This window comes from Pinus tabuliformis, chromosome 7 (genome assembly GCF_031772625.1).
Source record: "Pinus tabuliformis cultivar Carrire ecotype Pingquan chromosome 7, CPIR1, whole genome shotgun sequence".
In the NCBI taxonomy this organism is placed as follows: Eukaryota; Viridiplantae; Streptophyta; class Pinopsida; order Pinales; family Pinaceae; genus Pinus; species Pinus tabuliformis.
The window spans coordinates 984,311,054-984,337,294 of NC_142293.1; the positions used below are offsets into that span (position 1 = coordinate 984,311,054).

The 26,241-nt window shown below is 36.8% G+C and overlaps 1 protein-coding gene across 1 annotated transcript; it reads left to right on the forward strand.

The window, feature by feature from the left end:
* The first annotated feature begins 6,135 nt into the window (after positions 1-6,135).
* On the forward strand, positions 6,136-7,092 carry LOC149250902 (uncharacterized). Its single transcript, XM_089453786.1, has one exon. The coding sequence runs from the start codon at positions 6,136-6,138 to the stop codon at positions 7,090-7,092; it is 957 nt and encodes a 318-aa protein (XP_089309912.1).
* The last annotated feature ends 19,149 nt before the right edge of the window (positions 7,093-26,241 follow it).

A 26,241-nucleotide genomic window follows, 5' to 3' on the forward strand; every position in this document is an offset into this window, starting at 1 on the left:
AGCAAGCATCCCCTAATAATTTAGATTTGGTTTGGGGGTGATCAACTCCAAGAAAGTTACTGTGTAGTTGGCCTATGGTTAGGTGGAAAGTGGAAGTCCCTCCTTCAGTTTCTAACCATTGTTAAACATACTCAAATGAATATAATTTTTCATGCATATTGGACTATGAGTTGTGTGGATCACTACCATTTTTATGATTTATGAGATGTTTTGTATGTCTATGACAAACTACCTAGGACTCACTTTGGTGTTCAAGATTTAGAAACTATCTCATATGTTCGTGTCATGATCTAATATGCTTCATGAATTACTTATGTGTTGAATGAGTTCATATATGTCTCTAAATGATGTTGAATTCTTGAATGATGGAGTCCACTTTGATTCCTAGAATGGCTAATTGTTGCATTTTTTTAGCTGTGATGAAATATTGAAGTATGTTGTTTAATGGTTTAGGCCATAGTGAGGCCCTGGGCCTATGTATGGGTGCCCTAACTAGGGGATGATTGAGAGTGGTCACTTCCCTATTGTCTAAAGCTACATATTAACATGGCAACGATTTTACTGTCCGTCGCTTATCGCCCATCATCATGATTCTTTAAACCTTGTAATTCATAAATGAGAGAGTTGATCCAACCATGGTTCTAGCTAAGGAACCTTGTCTTTGGCTACCGCCACTGCCAATGGTGTTAACATTAACATCTTAACAACAAGTGTGCTAGTGAAGAATGGGCCTATCTAGCCATGGTTCCAAAGTGGAAACCTGCCACTAGCCACTACTCATTGCTGTGAAAAGTTTGTGCTTGATAACCTTGAACACAAGCATGCCAACGAGAACAAGTTGATACGATCACATTTCTAGAGTGGAACCCTGTTATCAAGCCACCACCCACTATGTGAGTTGTTAAACTATGAAACAAGTGATGGACAATGGGAGTTAGGGTTGAGTTTGATGAGCCAAGGACATTGGAGGGCAACATCTAAAAGGCTAGATATTTTTATGATCATTCTAAACATGGGTTGAATTATAATTAGATTGGACGAAAATAGATAGGACCAAATTTTTCCAAAGATAGAAAATTAATTTTACCCAAATTTCAGTGAAAAAAAAATTGAAATCTTAAATTTGCAAAATTTAAGAAGACAATTAAATAAAATCACAATTTGCAATTTGAATTTAATATTTTTCAGACTTTTATATTTGAGCACTTAATTCTTTGATTTTTTTTAATTTATTTTATTTAAAAGTTATTAGAGATTTTTTGAAATCTTATATTTGTAAACCTTACAAATTCAAATGTGCAAAAATAATTAAAATATTACATGGACACATATTTAAAAAAAAATGAAGGGCAAAAAAAAAAAAAAAATTTGTCACCTATATATTTTCCTCCCCAAGTTTTGGCCAGACTAGTTTTGAAATATGTTAAAAATCAAATCAAAGGAAAACTATGATATGCTACTTGTATCTGGAGTAAACACAATTGGATTGTGTTTATAATGTTATAAACAAAGGTAGTCGCATTTTTCATCGCGTTAATGATAAACAACATAAGTCACGATTTCAAATCCTGTAGAGCCATTTCAAGTGAAATCGGAGACTACATTTCACAGTGTTAGGGATTCCAATATATAGAATCGACTTTATTTTTCAGATAGTAGTGTGGAAGAAATAAAACGTTAAATGTATATAGTAGTTAAATGTAGCAAATTAGGGAGTGTTTTTTTTGGTTTAGGCAGAAAAACGATATCTATTTTTAAATAATGAAATTATATAGTTAAGAGAATACATAATCCAGAGAGGACTTTATCTATGGATTATATCAACTCATTGTCACCTGTGCAAAAAGCAAATATTGGTCTCATAACCTCCCTGATAGACTCAAAAAATAACATACTTTACAGTGAGCAAAGAGAACTACTGTGTAGACCAGGGGAACAAAAACATACATTCATGCAGACATATGACAAAATAGAGGAGGGAAAAACTATGAACAAAGCCTACCGCTGGCATTCAACATTTAGATCATGAAATGTCTTTTCCCTTCCACATCAAAAATTTTAAGGATGGAATGTTATATTAGAATTTATAAACCTTAGCCAATATTCCTAGTTTGTAATATACAGATTATAATTTTATTTGGTAATATTTTTGTAGTAGATCTTTAATGATTTTATATTAGTCCATATAATGTTTTGGCGATTTTTGAGGTAAAATAATTTTGTGCTATAAAATTTGGGTGAATCATTTAAAAAAAAAATGGAAAACTGACAAATCGTTTTTTGGAAAAAGCATGCAAAATTAGCCCACTTGCGAATATTAACCCGTAAATTTAATAATTTTTCAATATTCTATAATTTTTATTAGTAAAATATATGTTCAATTTTGATTTCCAGTTGCATAAACTAAGAAAATAAGTACATTCATAAAAGTTATGATGCAAGTCATTTTGATACTTAAAATGAACTAAAATACATCATTTATCAATTTAATATTGAACCTGGAAATAATTTCAATCATGCTTCATATTGGCTTGAAAAAAGTGTCTTTTAGTGTAATCAACATGTATGTTTTTTTTTGTAAGCTGAGGCATGATTCTATTACTATAAAAAGAAAAAACTATGTACATAAACATGGCGCCACCCGCCCAGAAGGGAAACCGGGTGGCCTTCGAAAGTATATGACACACATCCAAAAGAAGTAGAGTTCCAGTTTATCAAACCTGATTGAAAAACCCCCTATTCTACCTAGAAACATACTATGCATAGCTGTGAAGAGAATCGATATCAAAAATACAAAAAAAGTCATATAATAACCTCCATAATCTACAGCCTCATGGCAACATCAGTCTTGGTATCAGGTTCTGTCTTAACTATTCCATTGTCTTTGAGCATCTGGATCAGCTGGTCCATCTTCCTGTCCTGCATCATGAGAGTCATTTGAAGATTCTTCATTTCTTTTTTCAAGTTCGCTTGGGCAAGCTCCACCATTTCCCCTGCGACTTGCTCCAGTGCCCTGGCAAGTAAATGTTTCATTCCACAATACACATGCAGGGACTGCTTGTAGAGGGACATCCTCCCTCGGGTATGGACCGGATCAGGAAGAAAAGTCTCCCAATCTGCCATTTCAGGGTCCGATTGGTCCTGCAACGCCTCTTCTTCCAGGTGGTCTATAATCCGGCGAATATGGTGATGAGTTTCATTGACATAAGCATCCTCAGCTTCCTGCAATTTCCGCCGCATGTCTTTCTTACCGCGCTTCCTGCCTGAAACCCCAGCACTGGAGCCTTCCTCATACTGTTCTCTGTGAGCTCGGTTCCTGCCACGACCCCGTGCACTACCGCGGCCCCTTCTACCTCGGCCGCGACCCCGGCTTCCAGGAAACTCCTCATCATCGTCATCCTCCGAACGTCCAGTATCCTCCCCAACATCATCATCTCTAGCGCCCACTGAACCAGAGCGCTTCAACCATTTGCCTACTTTTCCCCCCGAGGTCGGCCATGGTGCCTGCTCTGCAGAATACTCCCTTCTATCTCCTTCCTGGTCTTCTGACTCATCAGAGATGTCCAAGTAAATGGACCGCAAAGTTTCCTCAACCGTCGGTTTCCCTTTCTCCTCCTAAACTACCCCCTGACTGCGCGTTTTCCTACCCTAATTTCGAGCTGCATCCATACTCGTAGGCGGCGTGGACAGCAATTGCCGAATTCGTTTCTCAGACGGATCCAATTCCACCCTACATTGCGCCAACGCGAGCGCCGAACCTCCCACTCGTTGGTAGTCTTTATACAGACCGAGCCCTATTCCTCTACAAACATGCAGCATAACCCATCCATGCAACAATATACCTCTGATCAACCACCTTCCCTTGTTATTGTTAGTTAGCTCCCAGCCCTGTTCATTATTACACGTCGCAGGACTAAGGCCCTGATGTGATAGGCTTCTTGGCGTCGTGATGCCACCGCACTCCCACCTCTGTACCCTCCCTGCAGTCAGCCTTGGGATTGTCATTTCGTCCCATAACTGCATAAATGCGTTCTGCCAAATGAGAATTTTGACAGTTTCATCCGTGATCCCACCGCAGTGTTCATAATTGTTCCATTCTGCGCGCCTCCGAATCATTATGGAAAGGTTCCTAAGCCGTCCTGTCACATCCGATCGCCTCATCATTATCCTGTCGTAGGATGATGGCCAACTCAGCCCACCGTGGATCCGCCTGTAACACACCCCAGCATCCATCCATCACCCGGTTGGATTCGCCACATGCCCAATTGGCTAAATAATCAGTCGCCCTATTTCCTCACCGCAATACATGATTGAGTATAATGTAATCGATCTGCCTCATCTGGCCTTCAATATCCTGTATAATGGCAGCTACCCGCCAGCTCTTGGCAACGTGGTCCCATGTTTTACCCTGCTGTAATTTCCTGAGCATTTCAATGACCATTTGGGAATCGCCTTCTATGACGATGTTTCGGTATCCATTCCTTATAGCAATGCGGATGCCATGATAGACCCCCCAGAGCTCCGCCTCATTATTGGACATTTCCCCGCCCCATTCTGCATATACCCACCGCGAATCCCCTCGACTATCGCGAAAAATCCCGCCCCATCCTGCCTCCCCAGGATTGCCCTTTGATGCACCGTCGAAGGACAATTTAAGTTGATTATCTCCGGGGAAGCGAAAATAATTAGGGCTCTGCATACTATATCTAGGACACCTATCAGTGTTGGGGTATAACATCGTAAAATCAATGTTCAGTTTGGTTATGATTCGCTGCTCTTCCACATCCAATTTCCAATCTTCCTCCTCCCAAGACTCGGAGAGGACCGTTTCTTTAATCGACCGGCAAACTACCTCCCATATTCCAGCCTCACAGCAGCTTCAATCCTTGAAAATTCGCCGATTTCGTTCCTTCCACACCTCCCAAATTACAAAACCCAGCGACAGACTCCAGAGCCTTCTAACAAGTTTGCTATGAAAATGCCCCGCTCCCCATTGTATAATGGTGCCCCTAAGACTATCAGGATCCCTATTCAAGTAACCGAAGAGAGCCCGAATTTCTTCCCACAGACTCTGAATATACAGACATCGATTCAACAAATGTTCCTATGTCTCAAATTCCTTGTTACACAAAGAACACCGGGATGGTCCAATCATGCCACGTTTCTGTAGGTTATCCCACGTCAAGATCCTACCTCTACACACCAGCCATGCGAAAATTGTAACTTTAGGCCACCATTTAGCATCCCAGATCTTTTTCCAAGGCATTGGGTCAGCGATTCTATCCTCCTTTGTTAACCAATAATAGGCTTCTTTGACCGTGAACATACCTTGCATCGCTTTACCCCAGCGTAGGATATCACTGCCTGGACGTATCTTAATTTTCCTCGAATCTAATTCTTTGATATACAATTGTTGCGTCTCCGGTGCTATTCGCGCATGCCATTCATGGGGTCGCTTCCAGACTCTCCACACTTCATTCAACTCTGCCTGGCGCCAATAATCCTTAACATACTCCATTCCTTCCTGTTGCGCCTCAGCTTGAAGGTCATGTAAAATTGGGTGTCTCTCCAACTTTTCCCGTTGTTGCCATCCATCCGTCCAGAACCTCGCTAAATTACCTTCACGGATTTCCCAGAAAGCGAAGTTCCGAACCAGATCTTTGTTATTTCTCGCAAGTTCCCAGATGTGTGACCCTCTTGGAGTTTCGGCTACCCGAAGGCGTCCTACCACTGAGCGCGGCATATTGTATTTGTGAGTCCATATTCGTTTCCAAATATCCATACCCCGCTGCACCCATCTCCACCACAACTTCGCCCCTAAAACCTTATTGACAAGCTCCAGATCCCTGATACCAAGGCCACCGTCCTCTTTCCGCCTGATTACATGTTGCCATGAAACCAAGGTCCATTTTCGTTGCTGTGTTGGTCCTCCCCAGAGAAATTTACCGAAGATTTCCCTTAATTTTCGTTGCTGCGTTGGTCATGATTGTGTTGATATGACAACTATTTTCTCTGCATCTTAATAGCAGAAGGCGCACGAGACAATTCAGCACAAGGGGACACTTGTGCTGTTTTTCTGGACAACTTTTGGTCAGTCATTCACAGCTGAGATCTCTGTGCTGCTTGAGCGTAGCAATGGACGCACGGCAGGGGAGGGGTGAAATCCCCTCCTTTCGGGATGTAATGGCGGGTCAACCGAGCTCTAGTCGAGGGAAAGGACGGCTGGCAGAAGAAGTTGATGATACGCCCGTCATGGGGCATCAGTGGCAAGCGAGGCTGATTAATAAATGCCTTCCAAGGGCACAGAAAAAGCCAAGGTACGTAATCCCGAATAACAAACTGGAGGATTATTGTTGCTATATGCGAGACCATGCGATGATTTGTAAATTCATAGGGTTTTGGCCTTCTGAAAGGGATCTATTGAGGTGGATCCAACAGAGATGGAAACCGCGCGGCCATATTGATCTCAAATTGGGTGCTAAGGGGTTCTTTACCGTCATTTTTGCCAATTTACAGGACAAGGCCAGGGTTTTTGAAGAGGGACCCTATTTTATGAATAATGCGGGATTATTTATGCAGTACTGGGAGGATAGATATAATCCGGATGCAGAACAGATCAAGGCTGCCCCGCTCTGGGTGCGTCTCTTTGGGTTACCAGATGAATTTTGGGATCCAGAGATATTGGAAGGAATAGGGAATTCAATTGGCTCCTTTGTCAAGGTGGCTGAGACCACGAAGAGGGGTAAATATACATCGTATGCGAGGATTTGTGTGTATATGGATATCTCAGCCCCTCTACCAGACTTTATTGAGCTTGAGTATCAGGATGAAATTTGGCAGCAACCTATTGATTATGAGCATATACCATTTCGCTGTCGACGATGCCATGTTTATGGTCACCTTGCAAGGGATTGCCCACAAAGTAACGAACAGCCGGTGAGGGATTGCCCACAACGCAATGACCAGCCGGTGACAAAGGATACGCCTGATGGCACTCGATCACGTGCGGGGATAGTTGGGGAAGTGTCTGAGTTTCAAGAGGTGCAGAGGAAAAGGAGACCTCCTCCTGGGCATCTTAAAATCCATACCTAGGAGCGAAACACAACCCCTGCAAGTCAAAATCAGTATTCTATTCTTCAAACACAGGTTGATGAAGGAACTCAGGGTATGGAAACCAACCTAATTGTACAGGACCAGGAGATCACCGTGACTGCGCCGATGGAAATTATCAAGGATGGCAAGAGGAAAAGTCGAAGCCCAAGTCGAGAACCAGAAGGCGAGACCGAAGCCCGAGATGATAAACCTATAGCTCCAACTCAGAAGGGGCAGGAAGCTATAAAAGCCGTGGGTACTGACGAAGAACTCATCCTGAAGAAGTTACTTACTGATTGGAAAAAATTGGATGAACGGTTTATTCCAGAGAATGAGAAACAATTATTTAAAGAAACCTTTCAACGGTATAAGGAGAAGACGGCTGGCTGTTTAGAATCGAGATTGGTATATGACACTCCGGAAGGGGATAGTCAAGGTAAGCCTGGTAGGAAAAAAGGGAGACGAACGCTGAATGAATCCATTCAAGTAGTGGGCGAGAATTTGGTAAACTCTGGAAAGGTGATACCTCTCTCCGAGGTATTCCTACCAAATCCTCGAAAGTTTTAAATGATTGTTTTAAGCTGGAATATACGGGGACTTAATAGTCAAGGGAAGCAGCGATATTTGAAGGAACGCGTAAAGAAAGACAAGCCCAGTATTTTGGTAATCCAGGAAACGAAAATGGAAAGTCAGCAGATGGAAGAAGTTGTTAAGAAAATGAACCTCGGATATGAGGTTATGGCTCTAGATGCAATAGCGACAGCAGGGGGATTGGCTGTTTTGTGGAATCCAGAGGAGGTCATTTTTGAGCATTGGTATTCTCTACCTAGAATTCTTTCAGGTTTGTTTCGTTTAGTTGGGATGGGGGAAAGGATCTTGTTCACGGGGGTTTATGGGCCCCATAATCATCGCGACAAGCAGGCTTTCTTGAGGCACCTCCATACTATGAGGAATCTTCTTCCGCACATTCCATGGATGATTGGGGGGGATTTTAATCTCATTAGGCATTTAGGAGAGAAGCGAGGAGGGGTTAGGAGAGAAGATTCACTTATGGAGGAGTTTAATGATTTGATTAGGGATCTAAGATTAGTAGACATACATACAACCAATGGTGTACATACCTGGAATAACCGACGTGGAGGACAGAGCCAAATTGCCTCTCGACTGGACCGATTTTTGTTATCAGAGCAAATTTTAAATAGGGATGTCTACATAGAAGCTACAATTCTCCCTAGCATTGGCTCAGATCACTGGCCAATTCGGTTGGAGGTAGATATTAAGAAGACAAAAGGGAGAAAGCCTTTTCGCTTTGAATCTTTTTGGTTGAGGGATCCCCAATTTGTTCAGAAAATGGAAACCTGGTGGAGTCAGTGCACTAGTCGAGGAAAAGGAAGCATGCATACAGTCCAACTGAAGCTTAAGGCACTCAAGCAGCGCATCAAAGAATGGAATCGAACAGAATTTGGGCATATTCTGGAGGCTAAGCAGCGGTTGGAAGGAGCAACGGAGACTCTACAGCAAAAAATAATATTGGATGGCCGAGATGAAGCTACAAGTAGAGAGGAAGGATGTCTACTCAGTCAGTTAGAGGAACGTCGTAAACAGGAGGAGATTTTATGGCGCCAAAAATCAAGGGTTAGATGGCTACGAGACGGTGAATGGAATACCAAATTTTTTCACCAAGCTATGGTCCAACATCGGCAGCGGAATCAGATTTTTTCTATCAAGAATGCTGCGGGAGAACGAGAGGTGGAGCAGGTTGGTATTGAGAAGACTTTAGTGGATTATTTTCGGGAGGTGCTCACAGAAACTCAAAGGGATAGAAGGGAGGCTATTAGTAATATATGTAGAGACATACCACGAATAGTTACAGCCGACCAAAACAAAGCATTAATGCGGGCAGTCACTATGGAAGAGGTAGAAGAAGTAGTGATGGCCATGCCTAAAAATAAGGCTCCGGGTCCGGACGGCTATACTATTGAATTCTTCCAGGCAAGTTGGAAATTTATAGGTAAAGATATCCTGGAAGCGGTGGAGGAATCAAGGATCAGACAGTAAGTATGGCCAGGTATTAATTCAACTTTCTTCACTTTGATCCCTAAGAGCGCAGCCTCTGATGAACCACAGGGTTTCAGGCCCATAGCCCTGTGTAATGTCATTTATAAGATTATATCTACAGTGATTGCGAAACGGTTGAAACCACTCCTACCCACTTTGATTGCGCCTGAGCAGACTGGGTTTGTGGAGGGTAGGCAAATTTTGGATGGCATTGTATGTTATTACAATTCAATTTTAAATATAAATTATTACAATTCATCCATATATATATATATATATATATATATATATATATATATATATATATATAGTCTTGTGATCCACCCATATACCACAATGCATGGACAATTTTTTAAAGTATTTCAATCAATTTCTTATCTCAAGGTTCAATTAAAAAACACAAAATATGATTGAAAAAAGTTTTATTCAATATTAATATTTAAAGATGTGTAAACAACAGATAGGTTTTATTCAACATTATTATTTTGATATTATCTACAAGATCTTCGTCATAACATGATATAAGTTAATTGTGGGGGTGCAATGACCTAGAGGCATAGCACTGGAAAAAAATCTCTCGTAGTCTCTGAAAACCAACCTTCTTTAGATAGACGATCTGCTTCACCATTTTGGATCATGTAGATGTGGAAAATGGAGACAGTGAAGCTCTTTGATCAAGGTCTATATTTTTTCATTTCCAAGGATCGAGATTAGGGGAGTTAAGGGAGCCTCTATCATTTTCCCAATCAATGACTAACTTGGAGTCTCCAAACACTGTCAAATCCCTCATTCCAAGTATTTTAGCACAAAGCAGAACTTTGCAGAGGGAAAGTATTTATGCTCGTGTGTTGGAGCACATACCATAGTGCCAGTGGAATCTGTAAAAAGTCTCAGGCCCAAGATGAATGGCCATTTGTAGCCACATAGTCCAAAGGAGGAAGCCCATCAAAGAAACCAACTGAGAAAACTAAGGAGTTCAGTGTTATCCAACAACCATATGTATGATAGGAATATAGCATGGAAAATCAAGTTTCATTAATAATAATAAATTTAATTGTTTCATTTTTAAAATAATAATAATAATAATTTAATTTAATTTAATTTAATTTAATTTGGTGTATTGTTATTTATTTTTATATATGAAATTTTAAATCATAATATTTATATCATAATAAAATAAAATAAAATAATAATTTATATAATTTATATTTATTATTAATATATTAAAACATATAATTTAGACATATATAAAAACTATATATATATATATAAGTTATAAATTAAGATTTATTTCGCTGAGTGACAGAGTATTCCGTTAAGGTATTTCATGGTGAAAAGGTCCCCAGTTCGAACCTCGTGCACTGGTGTGGCCAAATCTCATGGGATTTTGACAGCTTAGATGCCCCTGGGTAGGGTGATTTTGACAACTTAGATGCCCTTGGGTAGTGGCTACTCAAGCCACAAGTTACGCGTGTCAGTTATCTTAAGACTCACATTACCTAACAAACAAAACATTAAGATTTTTTTTCCCATGTCAATTAAAATAATGTTTTAGATTTTCAATCATTATATTTTATAACTTTATATTTAAATTTAAATTAATATATATATATATATATATATATATATATATATATATATATATATATAATAACTTAATACTTACAATAAAAAAAAAATAACCTATATATAATTAATTCTATGCACATTACATTAAAAAATCAAATTAAAAAAGTTATTAAACATGTTAAAGAAAAGTGATAATCAAGTATCTATGTAACTATCACAACCATATAAATTAAATGGTTGGTAAAGGAAGATAAACATCAAGACACTTATCTCATGATACATTTACCATTGCGAAGATATATATAAAAAAAAACTAAATTGTATAATTTTATTTTAAATTGTAATGATCATTTTCTCAATAGGGGTGTTGAAGGATGAGTCAAGGGAGGTGGGAAGGCTAGTCACCCCACTACCACCCCATGCATTAAATAAGCGAGCGTCATGGCATAGGACCCCATGCATTTACATATGTCCAAGATTTTTGACAACCCTAAACATTAAACTGGACGCATAGACTACCACCTCACCTTCCTAGTGTAACTAGGGGTGCTTTGTAATTATTTGGAGCCTTTGTTGTATCTTTGGGCTGCTTGTGGGATTTATCCCCCCTTGCATTGAAATATGTGGTAAGCTAATTAAGGAAGGTTCATGCCCTCTTGAAATGGCCTTCGATTTTTCATTCTATATTGTTGGTTTGGAATTCTACGACTCTCAAATATTTGCTAGGGTGAACATGGATGGTTTTCTTCACCAAAGAGAAAAACCATTGCTTTTTTGTATTAAAAAAGTAGTTACATCTTTTTGTATTCACCAAATAAATAAACCAAGTATATGCAACATTTACTAACCATTTTCCCGCCAAAAAGAGTCAATCTACTTACATAGTAGCCAAACAAAAATCTAACAAAATTACCAGCAGCATATCCCATATAACATAAGTCAACTAAAAATAGGGAGGTAATTAACTGCCTCACAATACCCCAAAATTTCAAAAATCACAAAATAATAGTCCACCAATGGTTTGTTGTAAAAGATAAATGAGGACAAACTAAACCAAAGGAAAACTTCCAAGATTACTAGCTCCATCCTTGTACTCTTCATAATGCAGAGTTCCCAACTGCGAATTAAGTCCCTTCTTAGACAAGGAATCAACTAGATTGTTTAATTCCTTAAAAATGTGGAACACTGAAATGTCTTGGAAATATTTTAGAAGGTCTATGATCCCTCTAGTCCAATGTGTTAAAGCAAAAGTCTTGATGAGAAATCCATATCTTACCCAATCAACCACTACCTTTGAATCATCACATATGGACAAGGAGAGTGATTAGATGTTTAGAGTGATCTTTAGAGAGAGATGCCATTTCCAAATGTTCAAACACCCCCAAGAAGGCATATTTGTCAATTTATCTCAAATGATATGTTTGTAAGCCTTTGAAACCTTGATAGAACCCTCAAATAATGTGCCATTCCATACCTACTTATCTAGTCTCTTGGATAAATAGACCCCTACCTATAACAAGTCCAATCTAAGAGCTTCCCAATGAAGAGAAGGATCCTCCCATAAACCATTCTCACTAGTAGATATCCATCTTGATCCAATAAGAGAGTTCCTCACTTCCTTAGTGATCTGGTTGAGGAAATATATCCCCTTATCCCTGATAATTATGATAAGTTGTTCATTGAGGATTGAGGAATCAAAGCAACCAACAATATGATATTCTCCCACTCTAATTGATGTACCATCCCCTACCTCCCACCTAAGGTTTTCAAGTAACCATGATTTAGAACCGATAATGCTTCACCATGTAAAGGAACATCCCTTCAATAACAAGTTTTCGTATCTAAGCCAATCCATAACAAAATTATGTTTCAAATTATGTTTCAAATATTTCTCTTTTATCAAATTTTTCCCAATGCCCTCATTAAAAAATACTCTCCATAAAATATTTAACGTAATTGCCTTACCGAAAGCTCCCATATTTAGCAAACCCCATCCACCTGATTTCTTGGGAATGCAGATATCCTCAAACTTTACCAAGTGTAATTTTTGTTTTCTAAATGTCCCTAACCAAAGGAACCTTTCCATGATAGAATTTATTTTTTATGATCGATTTTGGAATATTTGCAATATGCATCCAATAGATGGGTAGACTCTATAGAACAACTTGTACAAGAATGAGTCTGCCTCCCAAAGAGAGCCACCTATGAGTCCAATTCATCAATTTATGTTCTAACTTATCACATAACCATTGTCAATCACAAACCAGATATTTAGTAGGCTTCAAGTAAAAACCTAGATATTTGAAGCCTTGTGTTAAAGGCTTAGAATCCACTAAGAATATGTCCTTGATCTGTTGCATCACTTCAGGGTCGACATCTGAATCCAATAATAGTGACTTGTTATCACTCATCGATATACCTACAACTTTCTCAAACTTCTTGATCATTTGATGGATATTTTTCCATTGTACCAAAAAGGTACACATCATCAACAAAAAATAGGTGCTTAGTCATAACATTTTGTGCCACTTTGATACCCAAGATAACATTCCTCCATTTTTCAGAGTGTATGTATATACTAAATAGTTCAATGGCTAAAAGAAAAAGCAAAGGTGAGAGAGAGAAACCTTGTTAGAAACATCTGAAAGATTTAAATAATTTGGAAAAAATAACATTTATAGGCACTATAAATAAAACAAATGACGCACACATGCCATAATCCAATCAACCACGTCCAAAGTGAGGCCCACTTTCATTAGAGCCATCCTAAAAAAACCCTAGTCCACACTATCGTAGGATTTTTCCAAGTCAATTTTAAGGACCACAACATTAAGGTGTGTTTTATAGAGTGGATGTTCTCTTTGGCCACTGCAACAACATCATGAATATGCCTCCCTTTAAAAAACCCAAACTAATCTAATGAGATAGAATCTGATAGTTTCTCCCGAAGTATTTGGGTGCAATAAGCTTAGAGATCAACTTGTACAATAAGTTGTAGAAAGAAATAGTACTAAATTACTCATAGGTCTATGGCTTGGAGCATTTCGGTATGAGATAAATAAAGGTTGATTTTATAGCCCCCAAAATTCTCCCGTGCATACATGATTCCTAAAAAATAAGAAGTAAATCCTTCCCCATCTCATGAAAAAAGAAAATAAAGAGCTCCACCATCCAACCATCAATGTAAGGCCCCTCCATTGCATGAAAAAATTTGCTAATCTAAGCTAAGAAAAGCTACATATAATGTGTAACAAGGAAAGTAAATACTTTATTATTAAATAAAATAATTTAATCACTTGGAAAACCGAGACACCAAGAGATGAGATTCTTGCCAAATCCCATTGGTGAATGGGAAGGGATAATTCCTTCATGATAAGACTTCTAGATCCAATTCTAGATAAGCTTAATGGATTGGAGATAAATATCCATTAAGCTACTTAGATGAAGAAAGATGCTAAGTTAAGAAAAACATAAAAGCCTTGTGGGAGAGAAAGGCAAGATTTTATGAGGAAAAGCCTCACAGGAGATAAAGGTGAGATTTTCTGGGAAAAGCCTAGGAAAATGGATAAAAATATCCATAAAAGTGGGATGCCGCTAATGGAAACCATATCATGAAAGAGGGTATTAAATACCCATGGAAGAGATCAACAGGGGATAGTTGATCCATGGCAAGAACTCTCGGCTCGGGGGTGACCTGGTGGAAGACAGTTTTAGGTTAGGTGGTGGTGCTTGGTTTTTCCAAGTGACTTTCATCAGATAATCTAGTTGGATTCAATTTCTTGGGATGTTTTGTATGTTTCTCCTTACTCTTTTGTGTCGCATATTTAAACTTAGGAGTGTAATTGTATTGTGCTATATTATGGTTCATTACTTTTGATGTTGTCGAATGTTTATGAGTATGAGTAGTGCTGCATGAATAATATTTTTTCATGTAATGATGGAATAATTATACTTGTGATGGCTAATGAATCTAATTTTAATCGAAGTTAAATTGAGGAATGGGAGCCTAGCAAGAAACTGTAAAATTAGGCCACGGGGGTATGTGACAAATGGTATCGGAGCTCTAAGTTCAAATATTGTGACCTAAGGGCCAACCCACCTTTGTAAGGATGAATGAGCTTTAGGTTCTAAACAAATAAGAGTTTTCACTGAAGGGTTTTGGCTATAAAATTTCTATAAGAAAAGTAATCGAGAAGCCATAAGGTTGAAATTAAATCTTAAAATAGTTTGGAGGAGGAATTGGAAGCCTTAACATATGAATTGTATATTGATTACTTACAATTAAAGGAATTTTGAACTAAGTTTGTTTAAAATTATGGATTTTGAAATCGCTATTAAAGCGATATTTTATTAAGGAGTGAAATCTCCTATATTTCTTGTCAAGCAGGTAACTCTCTGTGTTTCCAACTACACAACAAGATTATTTAAAAATGGAAGTAGTTCAGACTCAGATTGCTAGATATTGAAGAAAGAAGAAATGGTCAACACTCTTGAAATTCCACAGGAATCCTGGATGAAGAGGAAAAAGAAAACCACGCTCCCCAACTTCCAATAAAATGGTTGTTAGGTTAATAATTCTCAATACACAATATTATAAATTCCAAGTTCTTTTCCATCCATGTGAAATGTAATGATTTATGAGAAAAAAGTATGGCTCTGAGGTATAACTCCTTTCTGGTGGTAGTTGGGCTTCAAATCATATAGACTCGAAGTGAAAGGCATGGGTTTGTCTTCTTTAGTTGACTCCCTTGTCTTTATGATTGGTATTACTTTAAAAAGAAGTCAAATTGATTATGAATGTGTATATTTTCATTTTACACATTACAATTAAAAGTGAAATCCTAATAACCAAATCAACATTTAATAAATACTAGTTTCTGGTGTTGATAATTTGAATAACAAAATTTACGATGTCCATGGAGGGACTCGAACCCAGGGTCCATTGATTTCATCAAAATATGTTTCTATCTTATTTCATAATATTATGGAGATAAGGATAGTTATCTAAGGGAATTTCAAACTTGAGATGATGAAATGACACTGCTTTTGATGTTAAACCATGGTGTCTGGATCTAAAACTCTTTCTGGTTCATTGTGAGAACATGTAGACCAACATAAACAATGTTGAAGAAGGCATGAACCAAGCATGCATCCCTCAAACAAGCATAACACCAACGTAAGCAAGGTCATGTAATTCCCTTTAAATTGACAATAATTCATTATTGTGTGTGGTATTTCTTGCACAATTGGCATGGGATGTCCAACAACTAGAAAGGAAAAAGAATGTAGGATGGGCTTGTAGCAACAATAGCCAGCATATATGTTGAAGGCTTCAATTATGTTTGATAATAGAATGCGGGTTTAAACAACACTTGAAAATGTGGAGCCGCAACGAGAGATAAAAGGCCACCGCGCATAAAGAAACCTTCGTCTGCTCACATAATCTAATGGATTTCATGAAGAAAAGTGAAGCCTGTATCTAAAATCCATCGGTTGGAAGAGTCGCCTCTAACAAAGTATCAATTAGTAATTGAAGTCCCATGGAGAGTTTTGCCTTTAGGCCTCATGGAGCCCTACAAACAGTTTGTAGCAGGAGATTGCTTAAACTTCACTGTGGGTGTGGTAGGAGTTTGATCATGTATTCGTTTCCTTGACACAATTCCGGGTGTTGCCTTATAGTTTTTCTTTTTTTTTTTAAATACATGGTGCCAGTTGTATTGAGGGCCAAGTCTTCCAAGCCTCGAATTTCGACGCCTCTGTCATATGTTTGCAGAACTGGAGCAAATGCTCATGTTTTCTGCTCGTCACTCCAGAATAAGACTAGAACATGGTCAAGGTCCATGTCAACCTTCAGTTGTACAAAACCAGTAAGGTTAAAGGTAATTAAATTATAAGTTGGTGGTCTTAATGCATAGCATAGCCCACATGAATAATGCATACCTTCTGTTATTTTCTTCATCATATTTGTTAAATTACATTATGCATTGAAGGTTATATGGTTACGCTTTAAGGATTTGTTACGCATTAAAGGTTACACATTATGTATTGTTAATTGCACTTACAATTGACTAGAATGACATTTTGTTTTCCAATATCCACATATTCAATTTTTGGTCTTCCTCGCCTGTTAGAAGAGTTGTGGAAGACTTCTTCTCCATCTTGAGATAGTTGACATTGGAGGTATGCACAACAAACTGCCTCGTTTTGTCTACAACTTTTTGTCTTCGTAACTTGGATCAATCGTTGAATTTCCTTCTTGTCTTCGGTTGTGCATTTCCATCTTGATCAACTCTCTGAACCACGTTCGAAGGTACAAGAAATGGATAGAATATGCATTAACTTTGTCTTTGTTAGGCACTACTATTTTCTAAAAATGGGTTCCTTTATTTTCTAAAATAGATGGGTTTCCTGTATTGTCAGGATGGCTTAAAATTCCTTATTCATATGACTGCATGTATAAATGGCTCATTTTTTCGCTTATGAGGAGTTGAAATTGTGTGTTTACATGCCTGGATGGCACAATTTTTCATTATTTTTGTGATTATAATGAGAGGCATTTGTATGCATGTAAACTTGGAGGCCATGTAAATTTGTGTACCTACATGAATGGCTCAAATTTAAAAAATTGATTTAAGATGCTTTACACATAATAAACAAAATTTTAGATAGTTATAGTCGAGTTGGAGTACTGAACAAGGTTGGATCTAATCCTTACACCTATATTAAATATCTCAAGTATATTGATAGTCGTAGTAGAAATATGGGGAGAGGAAACCCAAAATGCTACACTGGAACTAATAACTCTACAATATGGAACTATGCTTGAGCGAAGAGTAATATAAAAAGATAACCAACAATTAACATGTTGATTAATGTTAATAAGTAGAATGGTTGACTATTAATTGGTTACTTTATTGTGTCCACTCGTCGAGTGATGTGGAGATTAAAAATTCTATGTATTATACATCGTGACAATTTTCAAAACTCAAGTTATTTTTGAATGCTCTTATGAGGACACAAAGACTTTATATCATGATTTAAAATTGATACTTGCATGGTTTTAAATATGCATAGTAGAGCGGGAGAAATAAACAATTTGGTAATAATTGTAAAGTATGGTTATTGCATCGGAAGTGGGATGTTATAACCATCGTATTAATGAGATATTCAATTTTGATAACAGGTAGTGCATCTGTAAGAAGAATATATATCATTGAGGAATGAGAAGATTCAAATATTAAATGTCTCCACATAAGAGGAGTAAATCATATAACCAGTTGTAGGAGGAATAATGAATATATTATGAGTGTATGATTTCTATGAAAGGACATAAATTAATGGAATAAATTTCTGCCTATAGAGATCTTGAAACTTTATGAGATAAAATGTCAAGTGTTTTCTTTCCATAGATCATGGAGAACATGAGGAAAAATAAAAAATAAAAGTATATAAATGGAAATTATATAAATCATCAGGTAAGAGGTCCATGACATACTATCAACATTAACAGAAGTTGATGGTTAATTAAGTGGGTTCCATCCTAGAATAAATTTTGAGGTTTTATGTAAGAATATATATTCGTAAAGGTTCCCATGAAATATCATTTAATCTCATGAATAACAGGTCGTTGTATAAGACTACGTATTTGTACAAAGTGTCTTTCAACTTAATATTTTGATTAGTGCATCTACATGTAATGATGCAATCCATTTTGGAATGTAATTTTTCCGTTGGAGAAAATGCTATTGAAGGGAACTTAACCTTACCAAGTTATTATATTCAGTAACATATGCATATTTAGTTGGACATGCATATTTTGGACCTATAGGTTCTTGAGTAAAACAATATATAAATAATTATAACAAATAAGAAGTACAAATTTTATGTTCAAATTTGGATTGAATAGGGTCAAATTTGTGAAGAGTAGGCACACATGAACTGCAACTTACTTTATACCTGAAGACATCATACATTAATAATTGTATTACCTTCATAAGAAAGTCAATGGGACTGACACCAAAAGTGCCTCTATTGTAAATACATAATGGGAGTGTAAATGAAACTCATGATGCTTCTTGGCTAATAACACAAAGACAATATTAAGCTTAAGAGCGCAGGCTCACTCAAATTCTAATATTCAACTTAAAATGTGCAACCTCAAACTCCACAACCTTAATGAACATATCCATCTAGATACATAATATGGGGTCTTGTTAATATCTCACGGAGAAGAACCTTTCAAAAAGATGCTTACAGTAGGATGATTGAAGATCTTACAAATGTACTTTTTGAGGAAAGCAATAAGATTACAATGATCTACATGTATATATAAATAAACTATACATTCTTATAACAATAGAAATGACAAATATCTTGGGTATGGTGGTGTTGGATGCACTAGAAGTAGAAAGAGAAAATTCATAACAACCAAATGAATAACAATGATGGTACACTAGATTCGGAACATGACTCGTCCAAATTAATAAACCAAACTTTGGTAAACCATAAATTTTCACATTAATAGAGCCTATGATAATCAAAGGATCTTTGGCTGGTAGTGAAATAATACACGCATCAAGTAAAATGGAACATATAAAATGTTCTAGACAAGGAAGAAAGAGGATAACAAATTAGGCAACACCTTGTTGCTAAAATAAGAAGATGATGGCTAAAGTGGCACTAGTAATTAGGTTTTTTGTGCACCAAAGATATTGGGACAACCATATAATATGAAATGCATATTGTAACACTATTTCCTATCCAACAATCTTTAGGAAGTATGCTTGTATGATTGCATTAATAATGTTGTTTGGTTCTAAATAGGATAGCATAACAAGTATTGCATAAACAATGCAGGAATTCATGTTAATAAATTTGATAATTAATAAATGATTTATATTCCCTTCATTTCCAGGGGTGACTTGATGAGGTGTTAACATGCAAATACCCTAGGATCACATATTGGTACACATAGTGCTTAGAAAACTTGGAGGGTATAGAATTGAAAATATATGGGAAATGTGTGTAATTGCATATTGATTTTTCAATTGGTTTTGGACATACACTAAATTATTCATGGCCAACAAGGTGTTGGAAGAGGTTTCAAAAGAGAAACAATAAAACATATGACATGATTACTTTATATGTGGGGCACTTTTGAGTACCAAACAATCATTTTCTTGGCTAAAGACAAAGTTAAAGTTTTTATCGGATTTCAACTATAACAATGAAGTCCATGCTAGACTAACGATCATAGTCAATAGTTGTTTTATGATTAAACGAATGTCATATTCCATTGTTGTTAAAACCTTGTCTAAGTGACAGATTTAATCCCAAAACTCAAAGTTATTGGTTTTGTAAAGTTGTATTATGCATCTATTTTGTCATTCGCTGAAAATTTCTTGCAACCATAAGATACATGAAAAGGATTAACTAAGTAAAAGCACATGAATACTTTGACATAAAAAGAATCAGTTATTCTTTGGTTACAAAATTCCTTATTCCCCAATCGACAAATCAAACATGGCTTGATTGGAATTGCCTAAAGGTAATATGAATAGTTGAAGGAATTGTTAGCATAACGCTATCATGGTTGGAAACATGTGGATGAAGTACATGTCGTGCAGGTGATACTATGGACATCGGTATGGTGTACAAGTTGTATAGGTGGTACTGTGTACAAGCAGCACATATGGTACCGATATGTATACATGTATTTCATGATAATATATGACAAGTATAGCTGTGTGTAATGCACACTATGTGTAGGTGCACATGAAGACACTGGATGATTGCTTGGTAAGGAAACCGATCGAGAGCATGTACAGAGGTAGGCTAAAAGTGGAAACTAAAAATTGGTATGGGAAACTAAGGATAAGTATCTGTTTTTTGCTTCAGTATTAGTATACCTATGACATATTTTTATGCTTATGATGGTTACATATGTGGTATGATTTTGATGGTTATGTTTGAGCTAACTTGATATGATATTTTATACACGTTGATTAGTCAAATGTGCTAGTTGACTTGTTGTGACTAATGTAGGGAAACTGCAGGAATAAAGTGTTTGACAAGAACACAAAGTCTTTGGAAGAATGGGGAAGAACATGCATTTCTTCAAATACAATGAACATGAGGAATCATATTTAAGTAGCAGGAAATATAAACCATAATTACTCAAATAATAGTACTACATATCAAGTTATGATATTAACTGTGATAAACAAAGTTGAGTTTCTGCATCTAAAATCTCTCACAAAATTGATTGAAACAAATGTTATAGGTAGCGATGGAATGATATGTGCTCCTCTGTAACCGATATATATCAGAAGATCTGCATCAGATGACAAGGCCATGGGAGCTTGTAAATTCATAGACAACTACCTGTGAACAAGGAAATAATATTGTAAGATGCAGTAATACACAAAGGACGATGTAAAATTAAGGGGGGGAGTATGTAACACCCCTCCATTGTATGTAAAACTTTGCTAACCTAAGCTAAGAAAATCTAGGTCTGATGTGTAACAAGAAAAGTAAATACTTTATTATGAAATAAATAAAATAATTTAATTACTTGGAAAAGCAAGACATTAAGAGATGAGATTCTTGCAAATCCCATTGGTGAATGGGAAGGGATAATTCTTTCATGATAAGAATTCAAGATACAATTCTAGATAAGCTTAATGGATTGGAGATAAATATCCATTAAGTGACTTATCTGAAGAAATATGCTAAGTTAAGAAAAACATAAAAGCCTCGTGGGAGAGAAAGGCAAGATTTTATGAGGAAAATCCTCATGGAAGATAAAGGCAAGCTCTTCTAGGAAAAGCCTAGGAAAATGGATAAAAAGTTCCATAAAAGCAAGACGTTGCTAATGAAAACCATATCATGAAAGAGGGTATTAAATTCCCATGGAAGATATCAATAGGAAGCAGTTGATCCATGGCAAGAACTCTCGGCTCGGAGGTGAACTGGTAGAAGACAACTCTAGGTTGGGTGGTGGTGCTTAGTTTTTCCAAGTGACTTTCATCAGCTAATCTAGTTGGATTCAATTGCTTGGGATGTTTTGTATGTGGCTCCTTACTGTTTATGTGTCACATATTTAAACATAGGAGTATAATTGTATTGTGCTATCTTATGGTTCATTACTTTTGATGTTATCAAATGTTTATGAGTATGATTAGAGCTGCATGAATAATATTTGTTCATGTAATTATGAAATATTTATACTTATGATGACCATTGAATCTAACTTTAATTGAAGTGAAATTGAGGAATGGGAGTCTAGCACGCAAATGTAAAATTAGGCCACGAGGGTATGTGATAATAAAGACCCAAACTCTTTCATTTTATGAAAGTCTTCAACACATTTTCAATCTCAAAAAGCATAGACGGTTTTCCTATGAAAGAGGAGTCATTCATATTGAACATTACAGGTAAAGTGTTGACCCAATCTAGATGATGTTTAATCTCCAAATCATCTCTAACTCTATAAAGAATTTCAAAATTCATCACAATTTCCTTTTAAAAATCCTCTTAGGTGTGTAATGTATTTCCATCCTCATCATTTAACATTTAGATAGTATTGGTATTCCGTCCATGGGAAGCAAATCTATGAAAAATATGTTTTTCTTTCTCCCACCCGAATCCAAATGGCATGGATCTTTAACCTCCACTCTTCCTCATGTATTTTGATGATATAATTTTGTCTCCTAACCAATTCCATAAATAATTTTTTTTATTCCACAAAGAAGAAATCTAGACAATTTGGGACTTCCAAGAGTTCTGGTTTCTTATTAATATCCTCCAACGCTATCAAATGTTTCTTCTTTTTTAGTCTCTCCCAATGTTTTACTTCATTCTTCAAAATCTTGAGCTTATTAGTGACCCAATCCATGTGAGACTCTAAATGTGAGCCATTTTCTCTACACCAAACCTCACAAAAAATAGACTGAAACTCTGGATTACCTAACCAATCATGGTTGAATTTAAATGGATACATGTACATAACTAAATTCTCTCACCATTGTAAGAAAAATAGGTGATGATATGAAATCCCAGACTCATGAACCCATGAATGACAAGAATCCCATAGCTCCAATAAATCCTCCTTCACTGAGAAGTGATCCAATCGCTTTTCAATACCATCATCCCCACTGCAACCATTCCTCCAAGTCAACATAGAAGGGAAAGGGGTTATGTCCAACAAATGATGAACGAAAAAAAGGTCCTTAAAAAAGTGTGCCATTAGATCCAATCTACTATGACATCCCCAAATATCCTGAGTAGAGAGGGTGAAATTAAGGTCCTCCACCAAAATTAAAGAATTCACCTTTAAGTAACCAAGTCATTCTAGACTTTGCCAAAAATTCAATCTATCTCTGTAATGACCTTAATAGTTTATAATTTCCACCTTTCCCTTATGTATCTGGAAATATCTCGAAAGGAAAATGCTAGAAACTGAAGAAAATGGAAGGAAATTTGCTTCCAATGGATTCCACAAGACAACCAAACCTCCATAAAGTCCATCTGAATCAGTGACATAGAGGTTCCATCCCAGTAAAATGCTAAAAAATGAGGGTCTACCCTTCACTGCAACGACCATGGTTTCCTGATACAAGACAAAAAAAGGGTGATGTGTTTGAATGAGGTGTCAAAGAGAGGAATTTTTAGAGGCCCACCCAAGCCTCTCAAATTAAGTATCATGAGAATCATGGGGGATTCTCTACATAGGGAGATGCTCTAAATACCCCAAACATTGATGGAGAAGTAATGTCCAAAGGAAAGTCACCATCACAATAACTCACAGGTGGATCCAAATCATCAATTCCAGGCTACAAAGCCACCCCAATGAGAGCCTTCCTGCCTTTACACCTAATAATTACATTTGTAGTAGTTTAAGGGAAGGGAATGGTAAGGGAAGGGGTAAAAGAATTAAAAAAATAAGTAAAGGCTCCAACTACAAGGAAGAGATACTATGAACTATCATAAAAATTTGAGGGTGCAGTAGGAAATGGCGACACAAATGAGCATAAGCTAAAACATCATGAAAAGTTCTAGAAACAAGTGGGAAAAATGGAACCCCCCCAACTCCCAAGTTGTCTCCTATCACCTCCAATATCCAATTCATCCACCAATCTCGGAGATGAAGCATGTGAAATTTCCTAGGGGCAAAAGATTTGTCAAGCAAGTGGATTAAAAACTATAGAAATATGGTCCATATTCAGAGAAACCCCTTCATCTAGGGTGGTAGACTGACCCAAACCCCTAACTTCCTCCATAGGCTCAAGAGAAGTGCACAAAATAATAGGAAGGGAGAAAGAGAACGATAAATTATCCATACCTAGATTACACCTTCAAAGGGAGGACATTACAAATGCTTGAATATTTGACATATTCCTTGCATCCACCTGCACCAAGTATTCCAACAATAGCTTATCTTTTTATGCATGATTAAATATTCGAGGGAACTGTCTAATAACATGTCTCGTGCTATGAAAACCGAGGCAACGGAAGGGAGTATTCCATATTACACTCTCTATCTGTGGCTATTCTCTTTCCATATTAAATCCAGTTCTTCCAGTAACTCTCTAGAGAAACTGACCTCCACTAGAAGCCACTCCACAAGCTTGTCCATGGAAGCCAAACTCTTATTTAAGCCTGAAAATTTAAGCCACACCATCTTTCTCCTTGAAAAGTCATGAGGGGGGTTGAATTCGAATGTAAATTGTTGTAAACACAAGAATGGTCATTGGCCTTTAACCCATGGAATTTTAAGCATCCTCTCATATTCATCCAAGTGTAAGAACTGAAAATTGTACCAAATATTTAGGAGAAGGTTCATCTTAGGTTTGTAACCAAGAATAAATTGCCAAATATAATAAACCCAGTATATCATGCTTCTACAGTCAACAACACAGAACTCCCACCTCCCCATGACAGATTTCTTATATAAACTCGGGGTTTTATAATGTTATTCCCCCCAAACCTCAGCTTTTGAACTTCTAAATCAAATCTCACCTCTTTTGTTTTACCTTTTCTACGACCACTAGAAGTATTTCCATTATCAAAATTGTACATTTTCTTACAAATAACATATTTTTTTTCCAACTCAATAGTATACCTAATGAGCTCCCCTAATCCACTGAGTTCATGAGTTCACCAGCATGCCCTCGCTTCACAGCTTCTGCCTGGTCTCTTGAGTTTTACAAGGTAAACATGGATGGTTTATGCATTCAAAGGTGGGATGACATGTCCTAGGTTTCTTTTGGGTTCAACTAGAATTCGTCTCTTCCAAGCTTGTTGGTAATATTTTTTCCCTGTGAAATTTCCAAGCAATGTTTTAGCCTTAGTGTTGTGGTTCTTATTATCCGATTTAAGATGTTAGTTTTGACCCTTTGGTTAGTGGTTGTGGCTTGTTGCATCTTGTGTGGAAGGTGTTTAACCTTTCTCCATGCCAAGGAGGGTTATTTGTTTTATAGATTTGGTTCCCCTCAACCTTCGATCTCACACCCTTCTCATGTCCCTTATGTCTAATATAATTGTGAATATTTTTCTTGTTTCCACCATGTTACAACATGCACGCGCTTGAGGCATGGATCTGGTGGTCGAGGCCCCACTAATAGGCCTTGAGCCTTGTCTTAGACTCATTCTATAACATATTATTATCACTCATTTGATGCTTTGAAAATTAAAGGTTAAATATGTTTACTTGAGGCTTAGGCATTTCGTGACAAGAATTCTCACCCCGACTCTGAGATTCAAGATGTTGTTTCAAATTGGATTCTCGAGGATAAAAACACTAGGGGCCATAGAAATCAATAATTTCACTCCATAAAATTTTAATAGTAGAAGAAAAGCATTTGGGTTGTCTCATTCAGGAGAAGCAAGAAGACCGCAATGAAATAATTTTTCACCTCAATGATATCCAATGGGTCCAAAATAATTTTTTCTCTTGTTTAGTCAGCCTGGACATTTAGCTGGCTCATATTGAGTTACATTAATGTTGTGAGAGACAGGCCACACCAGGTTTGAGCAAACCAGATCCCTCCCCTACAACGTCTTCTAAGGATGGATGATAGGCCAATTCCACTTTGAATTTATGTTTATGTCTTTTGAATTTAGTTTTGTAATTTCCTATGTTTTAAATTTATGACATATTTTATATTCCAAGTTGTTATTTTGTAATGTTTATGATGGAATTTCCACACATTTGTCATGGTCTATATATAGCTCTTTAGTAGATATGGTATGGGTAATTTTACTAAATAGAAGAAATCTGCAATATATTTACTGTCGTTGGTTTGGTTTCCCTTGTGATAGGCCATGACAATAAATCCTCTATTTATGTATGATGAATTATTAAACAATGAAAGATGGAAAATTAACAAAAAATAATATTATGATAATTAATAATTATAAAAAAAATAATTAATATAGGAGTTAATCATATATACATTTAAAAAAACATACTTACTAGATTGTACTATTTAAATTAGGTCCCATTTTCATTGTGGATGGGTC

Excerpts from the sequence above, each read along its gene's own strand:
- LOC149250902 (XM_089453786.1), top strand. The coding sequence starts at position 6,136 with ATGGACGCACGGCAGGGGAGGGGTGAAATCCCCTCCTTTCGGGATGTA.